This window comes from Bactrocera neohumeralis, chromosome 2 (assembly GCF_024586455.1).
Source record: "Bactrocera neohumeralis isolate Rockhampton chromosome 2, APGP_CSIRO_Bneo_wtdbg2-racon-allhic-juicebox.fasta_v2, whole genome shotgun sequence".
Taxonomy (NCBI): domain Eukaryota; kingdom Metazoa; phylum Arthropoda; class Insecta; order Diptera; family Tephritidae; genus Bactrocera; species Bactrocera neohumeralis.
In genome coordinates, this window is record NC_065919.1 from 92467519 (window position 1) to 92482606 (window position 15088).

The 15088-nt window shown below is 36.1% G+C and overlaps 1 protein-coding gene across 1 annotated transcript; it reads right to left on the reverse strand.

Annotated features, from left to right (window-relative positions):
* Positions 1 to 463: 463 nt before the first annotated feature.
* LOC126751562 (bifunctional glutamate/proline--tRNA ligase) lies at positions 464 to 12388 on the reverse strand. Its single transcript, XM_050461930.1, has 10 exons — positions 12237 to 12388; positions 11160 to 12110; positions 10929 to 11100; positions 10634 to 10867; positions 9966 to 10569; positions 9675 to 9902; positions 2885 to 4126; positions 2458 to 2820; positions 797 to 1728; positions 464 to 742 (listed from the first exon to the last, which is right to left on the reverse strand). The coding sequence occupies exons 1-10, from the start codon at positions 12277 to 12279 to the stop codon at positions 586 to 588; spliced, it is 4926 nt and encodes a 1641-aa protein (XP_050317887.1). The 5' UTR covers positions 12280 to 12388; the 3' UTR covers positions 464 to 585.
* Positions 12389 to 15088: the final 2700 nt, after the last annotated feature.

The following is a 15088-nucleotide window of genomic DNA, read 5'->3' on the forward strand; positions in this document are numbered from 1 at the left end:
TTTACCACACCTGCTACGTTGATGCCCTAGGTTATTCTGCTATTGCGATCGCAAGTGACCATATTAAACGGCGTCGTGAATCCTGACACGCACCAATTATTGTACCAATTTCATCGAAAGGGCAATTTCTAGCCCAACTCAATTAACCAACTAATTGTTGTGTGTATGCCTTCTTATGGAAATTGGTACAATAATTGGTGCGTGTATGCCTTCCACATTGTATAAACAAATATACAAATTACCAATGTAAAAGTTATCAATTTTTCAACTTTAAATGCAAATATCTTTAAAACTATAAGTCAGCGGCAACTATATATACATATATTCGTGATCTGGAGAACGTCACCTTTCCAGTGATACCCATTTCATTCCCGAAGTCCGGGGATGCTATTCTAAATCCCAGCCATAAATAATTTTGCAATTGCTTACAATATTTTTATTACTAACAAAAAAAAAAAGCATATAATTTTGATAAATTTATTCATAGTTAAATATTCATTATTGAACGATATAACATTTTCGATTATCTTGAAATTGTATTTCACGTTTTCCTCGAAGCATCATTTTTTGTCATTTAATGTTACATTAATAACTTCGTCCAAATAACGTATAAAATTGTGGTTTATTGACGCAACTTGGGTGAATACATTTATCGCTAGCAGTAATCGCAGCAGGTTGTTCAAATGGTATACAAAGAGATTTAGCGCCCATAGCAGGGGCACCAGGTTCCGCCTCCTCATCTCTGTAAAGTATTTTAAATTAGATAAATTGAAAGAAACGAAGCATTTATACAAACCTTGCACTATCTCCTTTAATTTTTTCTTCGCAGCTAATTTCGCCACAAAATGGAGAAAGTAGAATATTCTTAGCATCCAAAAATTGGCAGAAGTCCGTCCAATTCTTTGTAAGTTTTGTATGATTAACCAACTCTTTTTTCGCTTTGGCCAACATACTATCATGCATTGTTTCCAACAATTGGCTGATTTTGGACTCGACGTCTTCTAAAGCCAAAATTAGTTTTTCACCTGTATCCCTGCGTACCGCAACAATTTGATTAGTCTTCATATCTTTTGGACCAAGTTCAATACGAAGTGGAACACCCTTCAACTCCCAATGATTAAATTTCCAACCTGGTGAGTAATTGTCACGGTAATCACCTTCACAACGAACACCCTTTACGTTCAACTGCCCTTCAAGCTTTTTACAAGCTTGTAAAAGCCGTTCTCGTTCATCGGGTTTCGTATTAACCGTAATGCCACAAGGTACAATAATAGCTTGTATACAAGCAACACGTGGCGGCAACACCAACCCCTGATTGTCTGCATGCACCATAATCATGACACCAATTGTACGTGTAGTTAGTCCCCAAGAATTTTGGAACACAAATTGCTTTTGTTGCGTCTCGGGGTCTTCAAATACGATGTCGAACATTTTCGAAAAATTTTGACCTAAATGATGACTGGTAGCACCTTGAATGGCGCGACCTGATGCGGAAATAAAAGCTTCTACAGTAGTAGTATAATCGGCTCCAGCGAATTTCTCCTTTTCTGTTTTACGGCCCTTCACAACAGGTATAGCAAGAAGATTCGTGTAGATATGCGCATAACGATCTAAAATATCCAATACTTCTTGATCGGCTTCTGCTTTTGTGGCAAACGCAGTATGACCTTCTTGCCAGAGAAACTCACGAGTTCGCAGGAATGGCTGGGGATGCTTAAATTCCCACCTCTAAATAAAAAAGAGAAATTGATTGCATTTAATTAAGGAGGTAAAAGTAATAATAATCTGCTAAGTTAAGTATGTATACACGAAGTGATATTTAATGTTATGAGGATCAATCGAGATTTCGCTGAAGAATTTAAAAAGAGAGATAAAATAATGCAAAGGAACTTGAAATTGAGTTCAATCACTAGACCATAGATTTCAGGCAAAATATTTCATAGGCTTAGTTATAATAAAATTAGCGCATTTGCGCACTCGTCCACCCGAGCAAACCTAGCGACAGTTGGTGGCCAATTTTTGCTTAGTCCCTCTGAAAAAAAACGGCACAAATTTTTCGGATCTATTTAACAGTTAACATAGAAGATATTGGACTGCCATCGTAAAGTCGAATTCACCTCTAGAAGTTTTGCGATAATGAATGACATCAAGAAAGCGAAACAGAAAATTCTTCTTATCTTCACATTCTTCGTAACGCGAAGGAATTTTTTTGAAATGCTCTCATGAATGTATTGATTCAAAACTTGAATTTTAGAAGTTAATAAAATTATATTTCATTCTATACTCGAATTAAATCATGATAAAGATTTTAAAAAGATTTAAATTCAACTAAATCAGCTTGCGGTTATAGGTACATAAGCTGATAAAAATTGTAGTGCATACAAATACACACATTTTGGATTTTTTGATTTTCTTAATATTTTATTAAGCATAAATATGCAGTGGCTGTTTACTTACCACAACGTTGCTCCATTGGTTTAAGCGTATGGGTAAATCACGATAGGACTGAATCCACTTTGCATATGCCGGGTACATAACAGTTTCGGAGGTCGGTCGCACAGCAATTGGTTCAGCCAAATCAGAGTTCCCCGATTTCGTTACCCATGCAACTTCTGGCGCGAAATCAGCAATATGAGTCTTTTCTCGTTCAAGAGCAGCACGTGAAACGAATATGGGAAAGTAGCACTCCTTAACACCCATTTTGGTTATTTCGGCATCGAACCAAGTTTTAATAAATTTCCAAATTGCATACGACCAGTGGCGCAATATATAACAACCAGATACATCATAATATTCGATTAGTTCGCCTTTGGTAATGACCTAAAAGAAAATATTCATATATCTTATGGGTACTAATGTTACATTAAATATTAAATAGCCATACCTGCGAATACCATTCAGGAAGATTTTCCTCTTTTGTAGCTTCAAGCCCAAGACGTGTCTGCTTTTTAAGTCCACCCGCCAAGACATTAACTTCCGCTTTAAGTTGTGTTTTTTCCTTGTTTTGAGTTAAACGATTATTTTCACTTCCTTTTTTTGAGCCATTACCCCCTCGTCCGCCAACGTTTGGAAAATCAGTTCCAGTAATTTCTTTGTATTTCGTCTTGAGCGCCAACAACTTTTTCACTTCAGCATCAATATTTTCTTTTGGTAAATTATTCGACTTGGCAGTACGAACTTTATCACCTTGCGCATTGATTTCCTTCATTAACAATTCTTTCTCGGAAGACGCGGACATTTTATTTAAAATGTCGTCATTGACAAGAGCTTTTGGTTCCATCTTAATGTTGGGTGTCCAATCGGTGCCGGTTTTTTGTTTGAAATCAGCTTTTAAACTCAACAATGTTTGCACTTCAAGATCAATTGTAGCCTTGGTAGCTTTTTCCGATTTCAATATACGAATTTTGTCACCTTGAAATTTTATCTGTGTAAGGAGTGCACTGAGGTCTCCACTATCATCGTCAGTCAAATCAATTTTAGGTTCTTCAACAATTTTAGAAGACGGAACGGTTGATGTCGGTTTCCACTCTTGTCCAGTGAGACTTTTGTAATCCGTTTTTAGTGCCAACAACAATTTAACTTCGGCATCTATAATGTTTTTGCCTTCTTTAGCGTTCTTAAGTGAACGAACCTTGTCTCCCTGTTTAGATATTTTTGTAAGTAAATCTGCAATGATATTAGCTGATGGTTGCTCTGGACACTTCTCTTTCTTAACAACCACTGGTTTTGTAGTTGCTGGCTTCCAATCACTTCCAGTAAGTTTCTTATAATCTGCTTTGAGAGAAATCAGTACCTTAACTTCTGTTTCTATAACCGTTTTATCGGCTTTTTTCGATTTTAGCTGACGAACTTTCTCGCCTTGATCAGCAATTTTATTGAGTATTTGCTCAACATCAGCTTCAGCGTTCGATTGTGGTACATCAAATGTACCTGTACCAGGTTTCCAATCTTGACCAGTCAACGCTTTAAATTGAGCTTTAAGTTCTAACAGCTTCTTAACCTCTGAATCAACTTTATCCTTTGTAGATTTATTTTCTTTAAGATCACGTATAATATTACCTTGTTCAAAAATCTTTTCGTTCAAAGAGGATGCTGTAGAAATAGGAATCGTGGATGGTTTAACAATCTAAAAACAGTAAAATTAAATAACTTTTATGATTTAATTATAATCGTTAATATTTTTTGCTTTTATACAAACATCTCAAATAATATATGGTTTGTCGACGTCAACACAAATTTATAACAACATTAAATGATCAAAGCATATATTAAAAGTTGCGTGACACAACATAAACAACTCCACCTATCTATACTGTTGTGCTTTCACTTTATATTTATGGTTAATTTCAACGTTTCAAATGTAGTAGTAAAATAGCGAAGCAGCGTTTAAAACAAAACTGGACTGATGTCTGCTGCAGCTTGAAAGTGACTGATCATATCTGATTAAAAGAAAACATGAAAAAGTATTTGGGTATAACAAAGCAAGCAACTCTTTACTTCTTTCATGATTTTGGCTTTCACCATCGTACTTCGTTTTTCTTCCACGTCATTCTAACAATTTAATTTAAAAGGCATAAGATCGCCATACTTTTTTTTTAAATTATATACGAGCAACTTGCTGGGGAGTAATTCTTTTGGCTCCTCCTCATACAGTGGGGATAATGCGTGAAATTGTATTGTAACCACGCCCACTACCTATATAGCGGATATATTGAAAACTACTAAATTGCGAACCTCGCTAAATAAATATGGAAGAAGCAGAAACAAATAAGACTGTACTTAAGTTGCTAGGACTAATACTGCCCAACTTTGGGTGAAATCTTATATCTCGGGAACTACTCGATCCATTTCAATTTGGTGCGTAAAAATATATTTCTATCTTTATATCAGTGTGTGAAAAGTTAAATTATTTATGATTTCAATGAGGTTATTGTAATAAGTTTCCACAAATAATGCTGTTGTTGTTGTTCTAGTGGGTACCTAGTCCCCGTTAGGATGATTAGCTAAGTTGTCGTCGACGTCATCTAACGGAAGGCCCAACAAACGTGCTGTTTCGACGGGGTCGGACCAAAGGGAGAGGGGTTGGCCAGTGTTATGTGTAATCCGGATTTCCACTACATCCAGGCGATCAAATTAGTCCCGCGTAGTTAAGGACCGGCCGGCCGATTGCCTTGTAAGTTGCCAACAACGTTTCTTTGTCCTTTCCTCATGTGCTGACTGATAATCGCGGTCGTATGAGAAGTGAAGGAGCAAGGACTATCAAAATTGGGGAAAAGTATTAAAAAATAACCCCGTTTACATCAGTAAGTCTTACAAATTTACAAAGTTCTTACAAATAATGCTTTTAAGGTAGGCCATATCATGTCCGAAACTTGTCGCAATCGGACCTCAAGCTCCCAGATGGAGATTGTGAGGACCACAGTGAACATGGCTGACTTGTGTGTCAAAAATAAATAAATATCGGCCGAATAATTCTCCTAGCTCCATATACTTAAGATACAAATTCCAAACTTCTGGTTAGCTTTATAGCGTATCAGGAAATAAGCAAGATATCTTAGCAAAATTAAATGAGAGTATAATATTGGATATAATATAGTTTAATGCAGAAAATTTGTGAAATCGCTGCACATATTACCCAAGCTCCCATTTATTACATTTAATAATTTTCGTAATTCTAGCAGACTCAAGTGTACTTGAATAAAAGTTAATGTATCAGTCCAAATCTTCTCCTAACCCCAAAATAGTAATTTTTTTTACTTGATTATAAATTATTTATGTGGGCAAACATTTATGGTAAATATTCCAATAAACTGATTCTCTGGTTGATTTTTTCTTTATATACCCAACATATTGAATTTAGCCTCATTTGCGTTAACTAGGTAGTTGATCGGAGTTGGTTTATATTTAGTTTGGTTTGCCTTTTCATAATGAACAGACTTATAGCAGAAACAGCGAATTCCTCCCTTCCTCTGTTGCCCCCCGTAGCGAGTAAAATTTGTCAAAAGTTAAGCCCCTAGAAATTACATATTGAAACATATTGAAGACAATTTTTATAATTACTACAGTATATCGAGACGGTAACCCTGTGTTGTGAGAAAACAATCAGGTGACTTTCTCGTCTCGTACGGTAAAGCGGTGTTGGCTGATCATTTACGTTGCGCTCTCATAAGATAGGTCGTATCAGCTGATGCGGGCTGCGGGTTTACGTTGTTCGCTGCTTTAGCTATTACTCCAGAACAACGTTTGTAACGTTTACTCTATTGGATAATGCGCATCCTCAGATATACCGTACAGTGCGTACCGAAGACGCCTTTTCAGTTGTGGAGCAGAGTATCGGAGAATTTGACATTGTTCCCCCTTTTATCTTTGGATATTGCGAGTATTTGGTTTGTAAGACCAAATGATGACGAGCTATGCTATATTATCTTACCTCTGGTGAGGGACTAAAATTGACGACTCGTTATCTAGTGAGAAATATTTCATTTTTATATTATTTAATATTCTTAATATGTGGAATATATAAAAAAAGAAAACATATTCTTGCACCCCGACTAAGTGGAACCCTTTGGCACATGTTCACTTTTAAACATTCTCCCGGGCGACGAACTTCTGGGAAGGCGACTGCAGCTTGTAATCGTAGCCTGATTTTTAAACGATAATAAATGATGATTGTTACTAGCATGTCGATAATAAAGAACACAAATGAAACGTGTCCGGCAACATGATGAATTTTGATTTCTTTTAATCCTGTGTTTTCTTTCCTGAGTGGTTTCACTATGTTTTGTAGTTCTTTGATGTCCTTTAGATTTGTAGTTGGGCAATTACTTGAGGGGTGGGTACTTCATTTACTTCCATCATAGCAAGAAGAACTCCTTTCTAACACCCAGTGCATGCTTCTCCTAATTCCATTTTGTATGTATCCTTTGATTTGTTGCATCTACATCTATAGTTCCATCAGAAAATATGTTATAAAGTCAACTGTTACCACTTTGAAGTTTTATCCATTAGTAAGTCCAATGACCCTTTCTGAACAGACAGTTCTTTGTTGCCATGAGATTTGAGATGAATGGACTGAGGATGAGAACTCCTTTCTAACACCCAGTGCATGCTTCTCCTAATTCCATTTTGTATGTATCCTTTGATTTGTTGCATCTACATCTATAGTTCCATCAGAAAATATGTTATAAAGTCAACTATTACCACTTTGAAGTTTTATCCATTAGTAAGTCCAATGACCCTTTCTGAACAGACAGTTCTTTGTTGCCATGAGATTTGAGATGAATGGACTGAGGATGAGAACTCCTTTCTAACACCCAGTGCATGCTTCTCCTAATTCCATTTTGTATGTATCCTTTGATTTGTTGCATCTAATCTATAGTTCCATCAGAAAATATGTTATAGTCAACTATTACCACTTTGGAGTTTTATCCATTAGTAAGTCCAATGACCCTTTCTGAACAGACAGTTCTTTGTTGCCATGAGATTTGAGATGAATGGACTGAGGATGGTTTCCATGGCCAGCTTACGCCATTCTCTCGGCGTTCAGATTTTTTATTATCTTTACGAAAGCTTCTCACACTTCTTCTTGCGATTTCTTCACAATATTCAACGATGAATCAATGGATCAAATGTTTTAAATTCTTCTCGTTGTCTAATAAATTAGTTAGGTCCTGATCTAAGTCCTTACGATCATCTGCATCCATCGTTTCAAACAGAAGTAGAGTTCCATGTTGTAATACACTACCAAATTTCACGTAGACATCTCTATATCAATCATGCTATTTTTCTTCAAATATATTGCACTTTTGGTTGGTATCTCCTTTACTCAAACATTTCCCCTAATCATCGTTTCCATCGCTGTTTGCATTGGTAAAAACCTTTCGGAATTTTTTGATAACAATTTTTTCAAATGAAATTCTGCACTCTGTAAAGCTTGCAATTCTTGAATAGTGTGACCTCCAGTCATGAGATCGGGTATATAAAAATCATTATCGGGGACGTCATATACTTTTTCATTGCCTTTACAGTAAATGTTATCACTCTCCTGCAACAATGCATGGGATGTAGGGCAGGTCGCCTCCAAGTTGGTGCATCTTGGGTAACGCTAAATGACCTGCGGACCTAACAACTCCTTGACGACTTTAGCATTGAACTGGTTTCTTTTTAGAGTAGGTAAACTTATTTGGATCTGGTAGAACCCTGGGCTGGTGGTGGCGACATTCTGGCACTGCAGGGCCAATGTCGCAACTGCCTCCGTCCCGTTAAAACCCTGGCAGGCCTCAGAGTACGTCCCCCCCCCCGTCGCCGTTAAGTTGGCGTGGTAGGTGTAAGTTGAGATGACTCCTTCTTTGCGCCGGTCGGCTCTGAACGTATTGCCTCATAAGGGCATACGTCAACCCTCGCCTTGGCCTCGTCACTGAGATAACCTTGGGACCATAAAAGAAAAAGATCGTGGAACGCTACGATGACAAGCATGTTGGTCAGGTTTCTGAGCAACATGCTAGTACACTCGAGTGGGCCAAGAAATTGCTGAGCGAGGACGATTGGGTAGGACCGGAAGCTAAGAAGACAGAACCGGCGGTCAAGCGGCAGAGGTCGCACGAGGGAGAAACCTCCCTTGGTAAGAAACCGCGAACGGGAAAGGCGCCAACCTTTAGCGAAATCGTAATTTCTCTTCGCCTATGTCTATCTTTGAGGCGTGCTCAAACAATCACAAAACTGTCTAAAAAGTTCTCTTTGGGACGATAACTTTTGTTGTTGTTGTTATTGTTTTAGCGGATATCTAGTCTACATTTGGATGGTAAAAATTCGCTAAGTTGTCGTCGACGTCATATAACGGTATGCCCAATAAACGGACCAAAAAGAGAAGTATGGGGTTAGTGGGGCATGCAAAGAGGTGTCATGCGGAGACTCATTGCTCGCAGGACATATGTATATAGGATATGTCGGGGTCTATTCTCGATTGCCTTGTAAGTTGTCAACAACGTTTCTTTGTCCTTTTACCATGTGCTGCTGGCTAGCGATTTGAGGATTTTGTTGCCGAGAGATAGCGGTTTCCCTTTGAACATCGATTCTATGACGATAACTTATCTTTTTTACTGCATATAGCTTAATCCGATTGCACTTATACAATGTAAGTTACAGAATACCAAAGCCATCTACTGGTAATATAATGGGATAAGATATATACATATATATATATATATGCATGTATATACACTTGGCAGAAAGTCGCCGTACACTAGATCAAATAAAGGAAACATAAAGGATTTTTTGGCTAGTAAAATATACAACATTAACATTAACATACCGATAAATTAAAAATTTCTATAAAAATAAAATTTTTTTGGAAAAACAATTCAGTCAAAAAGAGCAGAAAAAGTTACCATTTTGAAAAGATCAGCAAATTATAAAAAAACATCTGATATTATGTACATATATATAAAAGATAATAGTCCAGCTAATTAAACGTATTAAATTTATCTTCATCATAAAATTATTTTGATGCATGTACGGAGACTTTTTCTGACAGGTATATACATATACTATATATACATAAGCATATAATATGGAAACCATCACGAAAACTAAATATACCAGATATACAAATTGTTTTAAAATTCTACTAGTATAAGTATCATTTTTAAACATACAGATTAAATTATACTACTCACATTTTTAACATCTTGTAAATTGGCGTTAATTTTCAAGCCTGAAGATGGCATATCTTTAGTGTGGCCATCAGGTATCGAGAACAGAATGACCGGCGTTACAACATTCGAGAATGGACTGGCTGGCGCATAAGCAACATCAACTTTAAAGAAACCACGTCGTTGAAGCTGGATTATGTCTCCTTTTTTGCATTTCATTAGTTCGGGATCACCAAGCATTTTAATTTCTTCCTAAAAAAAATTAAAACAATTTACTCTTGTATATCACTTATTAAATAATATAGAAGAATTTACCCTAGTTTTGTGACCAATGTATTGTTTGAAGTCTTCATCTTTTCCCAATACTGCTTTACTTATAATATTGTCAAAGTAGACACAGAACGTAGGCGGATAAAGGGAATCATTGTTTTCCACAGCAAGCCAAGTAAGTTTTAATGTTTTTTTAAAGTCCTTATTATCCAAATTTAAAGTCGCATCAATTTCCAATATTTTACCGCTGTTATCTTTATGTATTTTTTTTATTAACAAGTTGCCCCAATTTATAAAGGTGGCATTTTGCCCCTCTTTAAGGGCAATCGCATCATCATAATCGATATATACACGTGGGCCGATTGTTATTTCTTTCATTCCAAGACTCTCATTTTTTGGATGTTTAGGTACCTCAGTTTTTTCGAACTTTGCATCCAAAACATTTACAATAACACGATTATCGTAGTTCAGTGCAGTGTAACGCGGTGCAATCGGATCGATCACTTTCTTATTAAATGCCCAAATTTTGTCCCAATTCATAAATACTACAGATTTACTTGACCCTTGGGCTATAATAAATTCGCGTAAACCCTCAACAGTCATGCCTCGTCGAATAATTCCCCGCACTGTCGGAAAACGTGGATCATCCCTATGAAGAATTTAATATTGCTTGTTCATATAATATTGAATTATTATATTATTATTCATCTTACCATCCATCCACTAATCTAGACTCAACGAACCATGTCAGCTTACGTTTAGACAACACAGTGTTTGTCATATTTAAGCGACTGTATTCCCATATGTAGGGCTTTCGCAACTTTAGCGCATCTATGAACCAATAGAATTGATCATCGCGATCGTGGTATTCCATTGTACGTAACGTGTGGGTAACTCCTTCTATTGAATCAACAATCGGACAAGCAAAATCGTAAGTAGGATAGACCCTTAAAAATTCCAGAAATTTACAACTTTCTGACCATTAAAATAGAAAAAAATTATAGTTACTTGTATTTTGTGCCTGTACGTGGGTGAGGTTCATTCTTGCAACGGTATATCGTTGGATCACGCATGCAGCCATTTGCTGACGACATATCAATTTTTGCCCGAACGCAGCACTTTTGACCTATATCTGTGCCGTTTATCATTTCCTGCCACAATGATAGATTTCTTTCCACGTCTTGAATTAAAAGAAAGCATAGTGTAAAATTCAAATCAGCCAAATATTAATTATATTACCATTTGACCGGTTCACTGATTCTACACGTTGTTCACGTTCAACTTTCATTTTGTCCGCCGGCGTGTCATCTACATATGCCTTGCCATCTTTAATCATTTGTTCGCAATATTGTAACATTATTTCAAAGTAATTGGATGTGTGGGTAAAAACATCTGGTTTAATTTGTAACAATTCGACATCGCCTAAAATAACTTCTTCAAACTCAACAGTTTCCTTCGCTGGATTAGTGTCGTCGAATCGCATTATTAGTTTGCCATTAAAGTTTAATGCATAGTATTGATTTAATAGGGCAGCTTTAGCATGTCCAATGTGCAAATATCCAGAAGCTTCTGGAGGAAATCGTACTACTACTTTACCCAACTCTGCACCGGGTAGATCAATAAATTTTCCTTCCTGCTTACGTTCACTTGTTTTTGTCCTATCGGACAAATGTGAACTTTCGCACTCACTTAGTTTAACACCATTGCTTCTTTTGGATCTTTTGGCTGCACCAAGTGCTTCTTTAGGCAATGCCTTCAACACTTTTTGAATCAGAGGTTGCGAATTTATAAGGTTATACCAGCGTTGCACATGTTGTGGTATGCCTTTAGCTGAAAGAAACTCATAACGTGCATGCATCTCGTTGAAAAGAGCAAAATCAGCAATGGTTAGCTTGTTCGCTACTAAATAAGTTACAGGGGCAATTGATTTATCGAGAAATGTCAATGCCCAGGAAATGTCATCTTCGCATGTTAATGAAAACGACAACCAATGATCAATTTGGGAACGTTCAATAGCATTTTCTCCATAAAGCTTATACTCTGGAGCCACACGTGCCAGCGCCCTCAACACATCATTATTAGAATGACAAAGAAGCTGGCGTTTGTTTGGAAATTGAAGCGTGGTTTCATTACCCCAAGCAACTTCAACTTCTATAGTCTCGCTTATAAGATGAGCAGTTGCCAAACCACCTTGGAACATTGAAAAAAGTGAAAATTATAACAACATTAACTTTGATATCGATGAAGATATAAACACAACTCAAAAAAAAAAAACTATTATTAATAACCTATAACTTGAAAAATGCATAAACTTACTTATAGGAGGATTATTTATGTTAGCTGTTAACTTAACTGCCATTTTATTTTCGCCACGAAATAATATTATCGGTCCAATTTTATGAAATTTCCAGCACAATATCGTGAATTTTCATTAACACATTACGGGGCATCTCGACAAGATAAAATCTATGTCTTACTAACTGTATTGCCGTGCCTATTGCCTGTGGAAACTCCACTTTGCTTATAGGTTACAATATATGGCAAACTAAATAGTATGCCATATATCTTAAGCAATAAGCTGTCACTTCAGCAGTTTGACAGCGCAGTTTTCATTTCTATGAAAATTTCGAAGAGGCAACATATGCCCTTTGCACATATGCCGACGGCATTTTCATTTCGGTAATATGAAAATTAGAAAAGCGAGTATTAAGACGGTTGTGTTATATTATAAAAATAAAGTACATTTTCAAAATAATAACATTTTTTCAAAAAATTAATATTTAGTTTAATATTGTTAATTTACAGAAAAATTATGCAAATTGGGTTGGGAATAAGCGAAATCTTAAATTTAATAAACTTATACTAGCAAAAATCAAAATATCATTGCTCATTTTAAATTTATTACTTTAATTGGTATATAAAATTTATGCCACAGTTATTATATAGTAGTCCAAAAATATGAATTCTTATTTTTCCCAGAAATACATTTGCAAAAAAGGATCTTTTTCTTTTTCTTATTTTTCCCAGAAATACATTTGCACAAAAAAGGATCGTAATCTTTTTTTTATTTCCCTCATAAAATATTTAAACAGTTCAAGAGCTCAAAGCATGCGCTACATCAGCTCGAACCTACCTACCCTTCGCCTTTGCGCATATGATTATCTTATGATAACAAATGCCCACATACAGATTTGGCAAGGGCAATAGCAATAGATTTGACAGTTAGCAAGACATAGATTTTATACTGTCGAGATGCCCCGTTATGATTAGCACCACGTTTCCTTAAAGCGCCCATACATGAGCACACAAGTGCGTTCGATCGGTATGTGTGCGCTTGCGGTTTATCGTGTATGGGCTTGTTCGCGTACCGATCCATGTTCGCAAAAATGTTTGATTTTTTACGATCGGTGCGCGAACATGTTTATAGTGTATGGTGTTGTCGGCGCACAAAATCTCATTTCTCTCGTGTCGCCGAACAGTGAAGATCGCGGACAATGGCAAGTGTTAAGGGGAGAGCCTGCTTTCGAGGCTTCAAAAAATCGATTTTTTTGAGGATTTTTTTGGGAGGGAAAGAAATAATTGATCCAAGCGAAATTTCTAGGCTTTATAGTTATATATTTGAACATCTTTCACAAATTTCTTGGATACGAACTCTTTGATATTCTGCCTTTGGGAAGCAATTACCCGATGCATCTCGCATGTACATTTTTCGGACGGTGGGCAGGATGCAGGTCGCAATTTCTATCGGAAACACAAAAATCAAAGAGATTTATATTTGTTATTAATTTATCTTCTAGTTAAACTAAGAAAATTCCAAAAAAAGGTGTTAAAATTTTATTAAAAATTGAATAAATAGTGGCTTTTGATCAAAAGAATTTTACTTTATGCTGTTTAAAAATATGTTAAAACTTGACTTTTCTTAATATTTTTTTTTAGTTTAAATATAAGATAATTTTATGTCAATGATAATAAACTTTGCCCTACATTCCATACGACGTTTAGTTTTTTTTTCTATCCTGCCCGCCAATTAAGAATAATCGTAAAAATGAAAAACCGAGAAATCACGCTTCAAAGTTTTCGCTTTTTGCCTAAGCGCTCATACATATACATACATAGTGTAAGAAAAATAAAAGTTGGAATAACTTATTAACGAAATACAATGAAATAGATAAAAATGCTACATTAGAAATAAATTCCAAGAAATGTTCCTCTTGCCTGTCGCACATGTTAACTCTGTGAAGAACGAACGCAAAATGGATTTGTGTGTCGTGTATGGGCAAACGAATTCATACCGATCGAACGCAGTTGTGTGCTCGTGTATGGGCACTATTATGCAATTGGTATTGTCAACTCCTTGCATATTTTGTTTGCCCTATATAAGTGTTCTCGCTAGCAATATAATATTGACCAGAGAAATATTATCAAATTTGCATATTGATTGTATTTATTGTAGCACAAACATATAGGTTTCGTGTTGAAATTTAGCATAATTTCTGCCTTGAAAAACCACAAGAGTGGTACCAGAGGTTTCTGTTAAAGTTGAAATAAGTTTTTAAGGGCGATTTCATATATTCAACCGAAACTCTTGCGTATGTGAAAGGGATTATAAGTTGTATGTTGTGTATGTGTTACGCTGCTGCCCTCCATGCCAATAAATTGTTGCCAGTAAAGAAATCATATTGTGACAAACGCGGATGTCCGAATAAATAGAGAATCAATAATACTTGCTTACAAGATGATCCCTCAAATTACTTGCCAAAATTGATGGCGAGCAATTTGAAAATTTATAATAGTTTCAAGATGTCTTCGTTGTTATTGTTGCCGTTTTTGTAACAATTACCTGGTCCTTGTTTGGGTCGTAAGGATTAGATAAGTTGTAACGATATGGTTAGGAAACATGCTGCTTCGATGGGGTGGGACCATAGGGAGAAGAGTGCTAGATTTACAGGACAAGCTGAGCATGCAAAAATGTGGTTAGAGTGGATAAGTAGCAGTTCAACCAGCTACAGGAAATGGATTAAAATTCCTTTGTTCTGGGAACGGCTTAAAATTTTTGAAAGTTTTGTAGGAAAATAATGGCAAGAAGGAATCGGAAGAAAAAGATTAGCTGAGAAACACAATCTCGTTGTATGAAAAAAAAAAATTTTTTACTTATTTCAACTTTACTT

Bases quoted from the DNA above. Each gene is read 5' to 3' on its own strand.
- LOC126751562 (XM_050461930.1), bottom strand. From the start codon at position 12,279: ATGGCAGTTAAGTTAACAGCTAACATAAATAATCCTCCTATAA. The intron at 12,111-12,236 runs GTAAGTTTATGC...CAATGTTCCAAG, and splicing joins CATAAATAATCCTCCTATAA to GTGGTTTGGCAACTGCTCAT. The intron at 4,127-9,674 runs GTGAGTAGTATA...TACTGTTTTTAG, and splicing joins ATTTACAAGATGTTAAAAAT to ATTGTTAAACCATCCACGAT.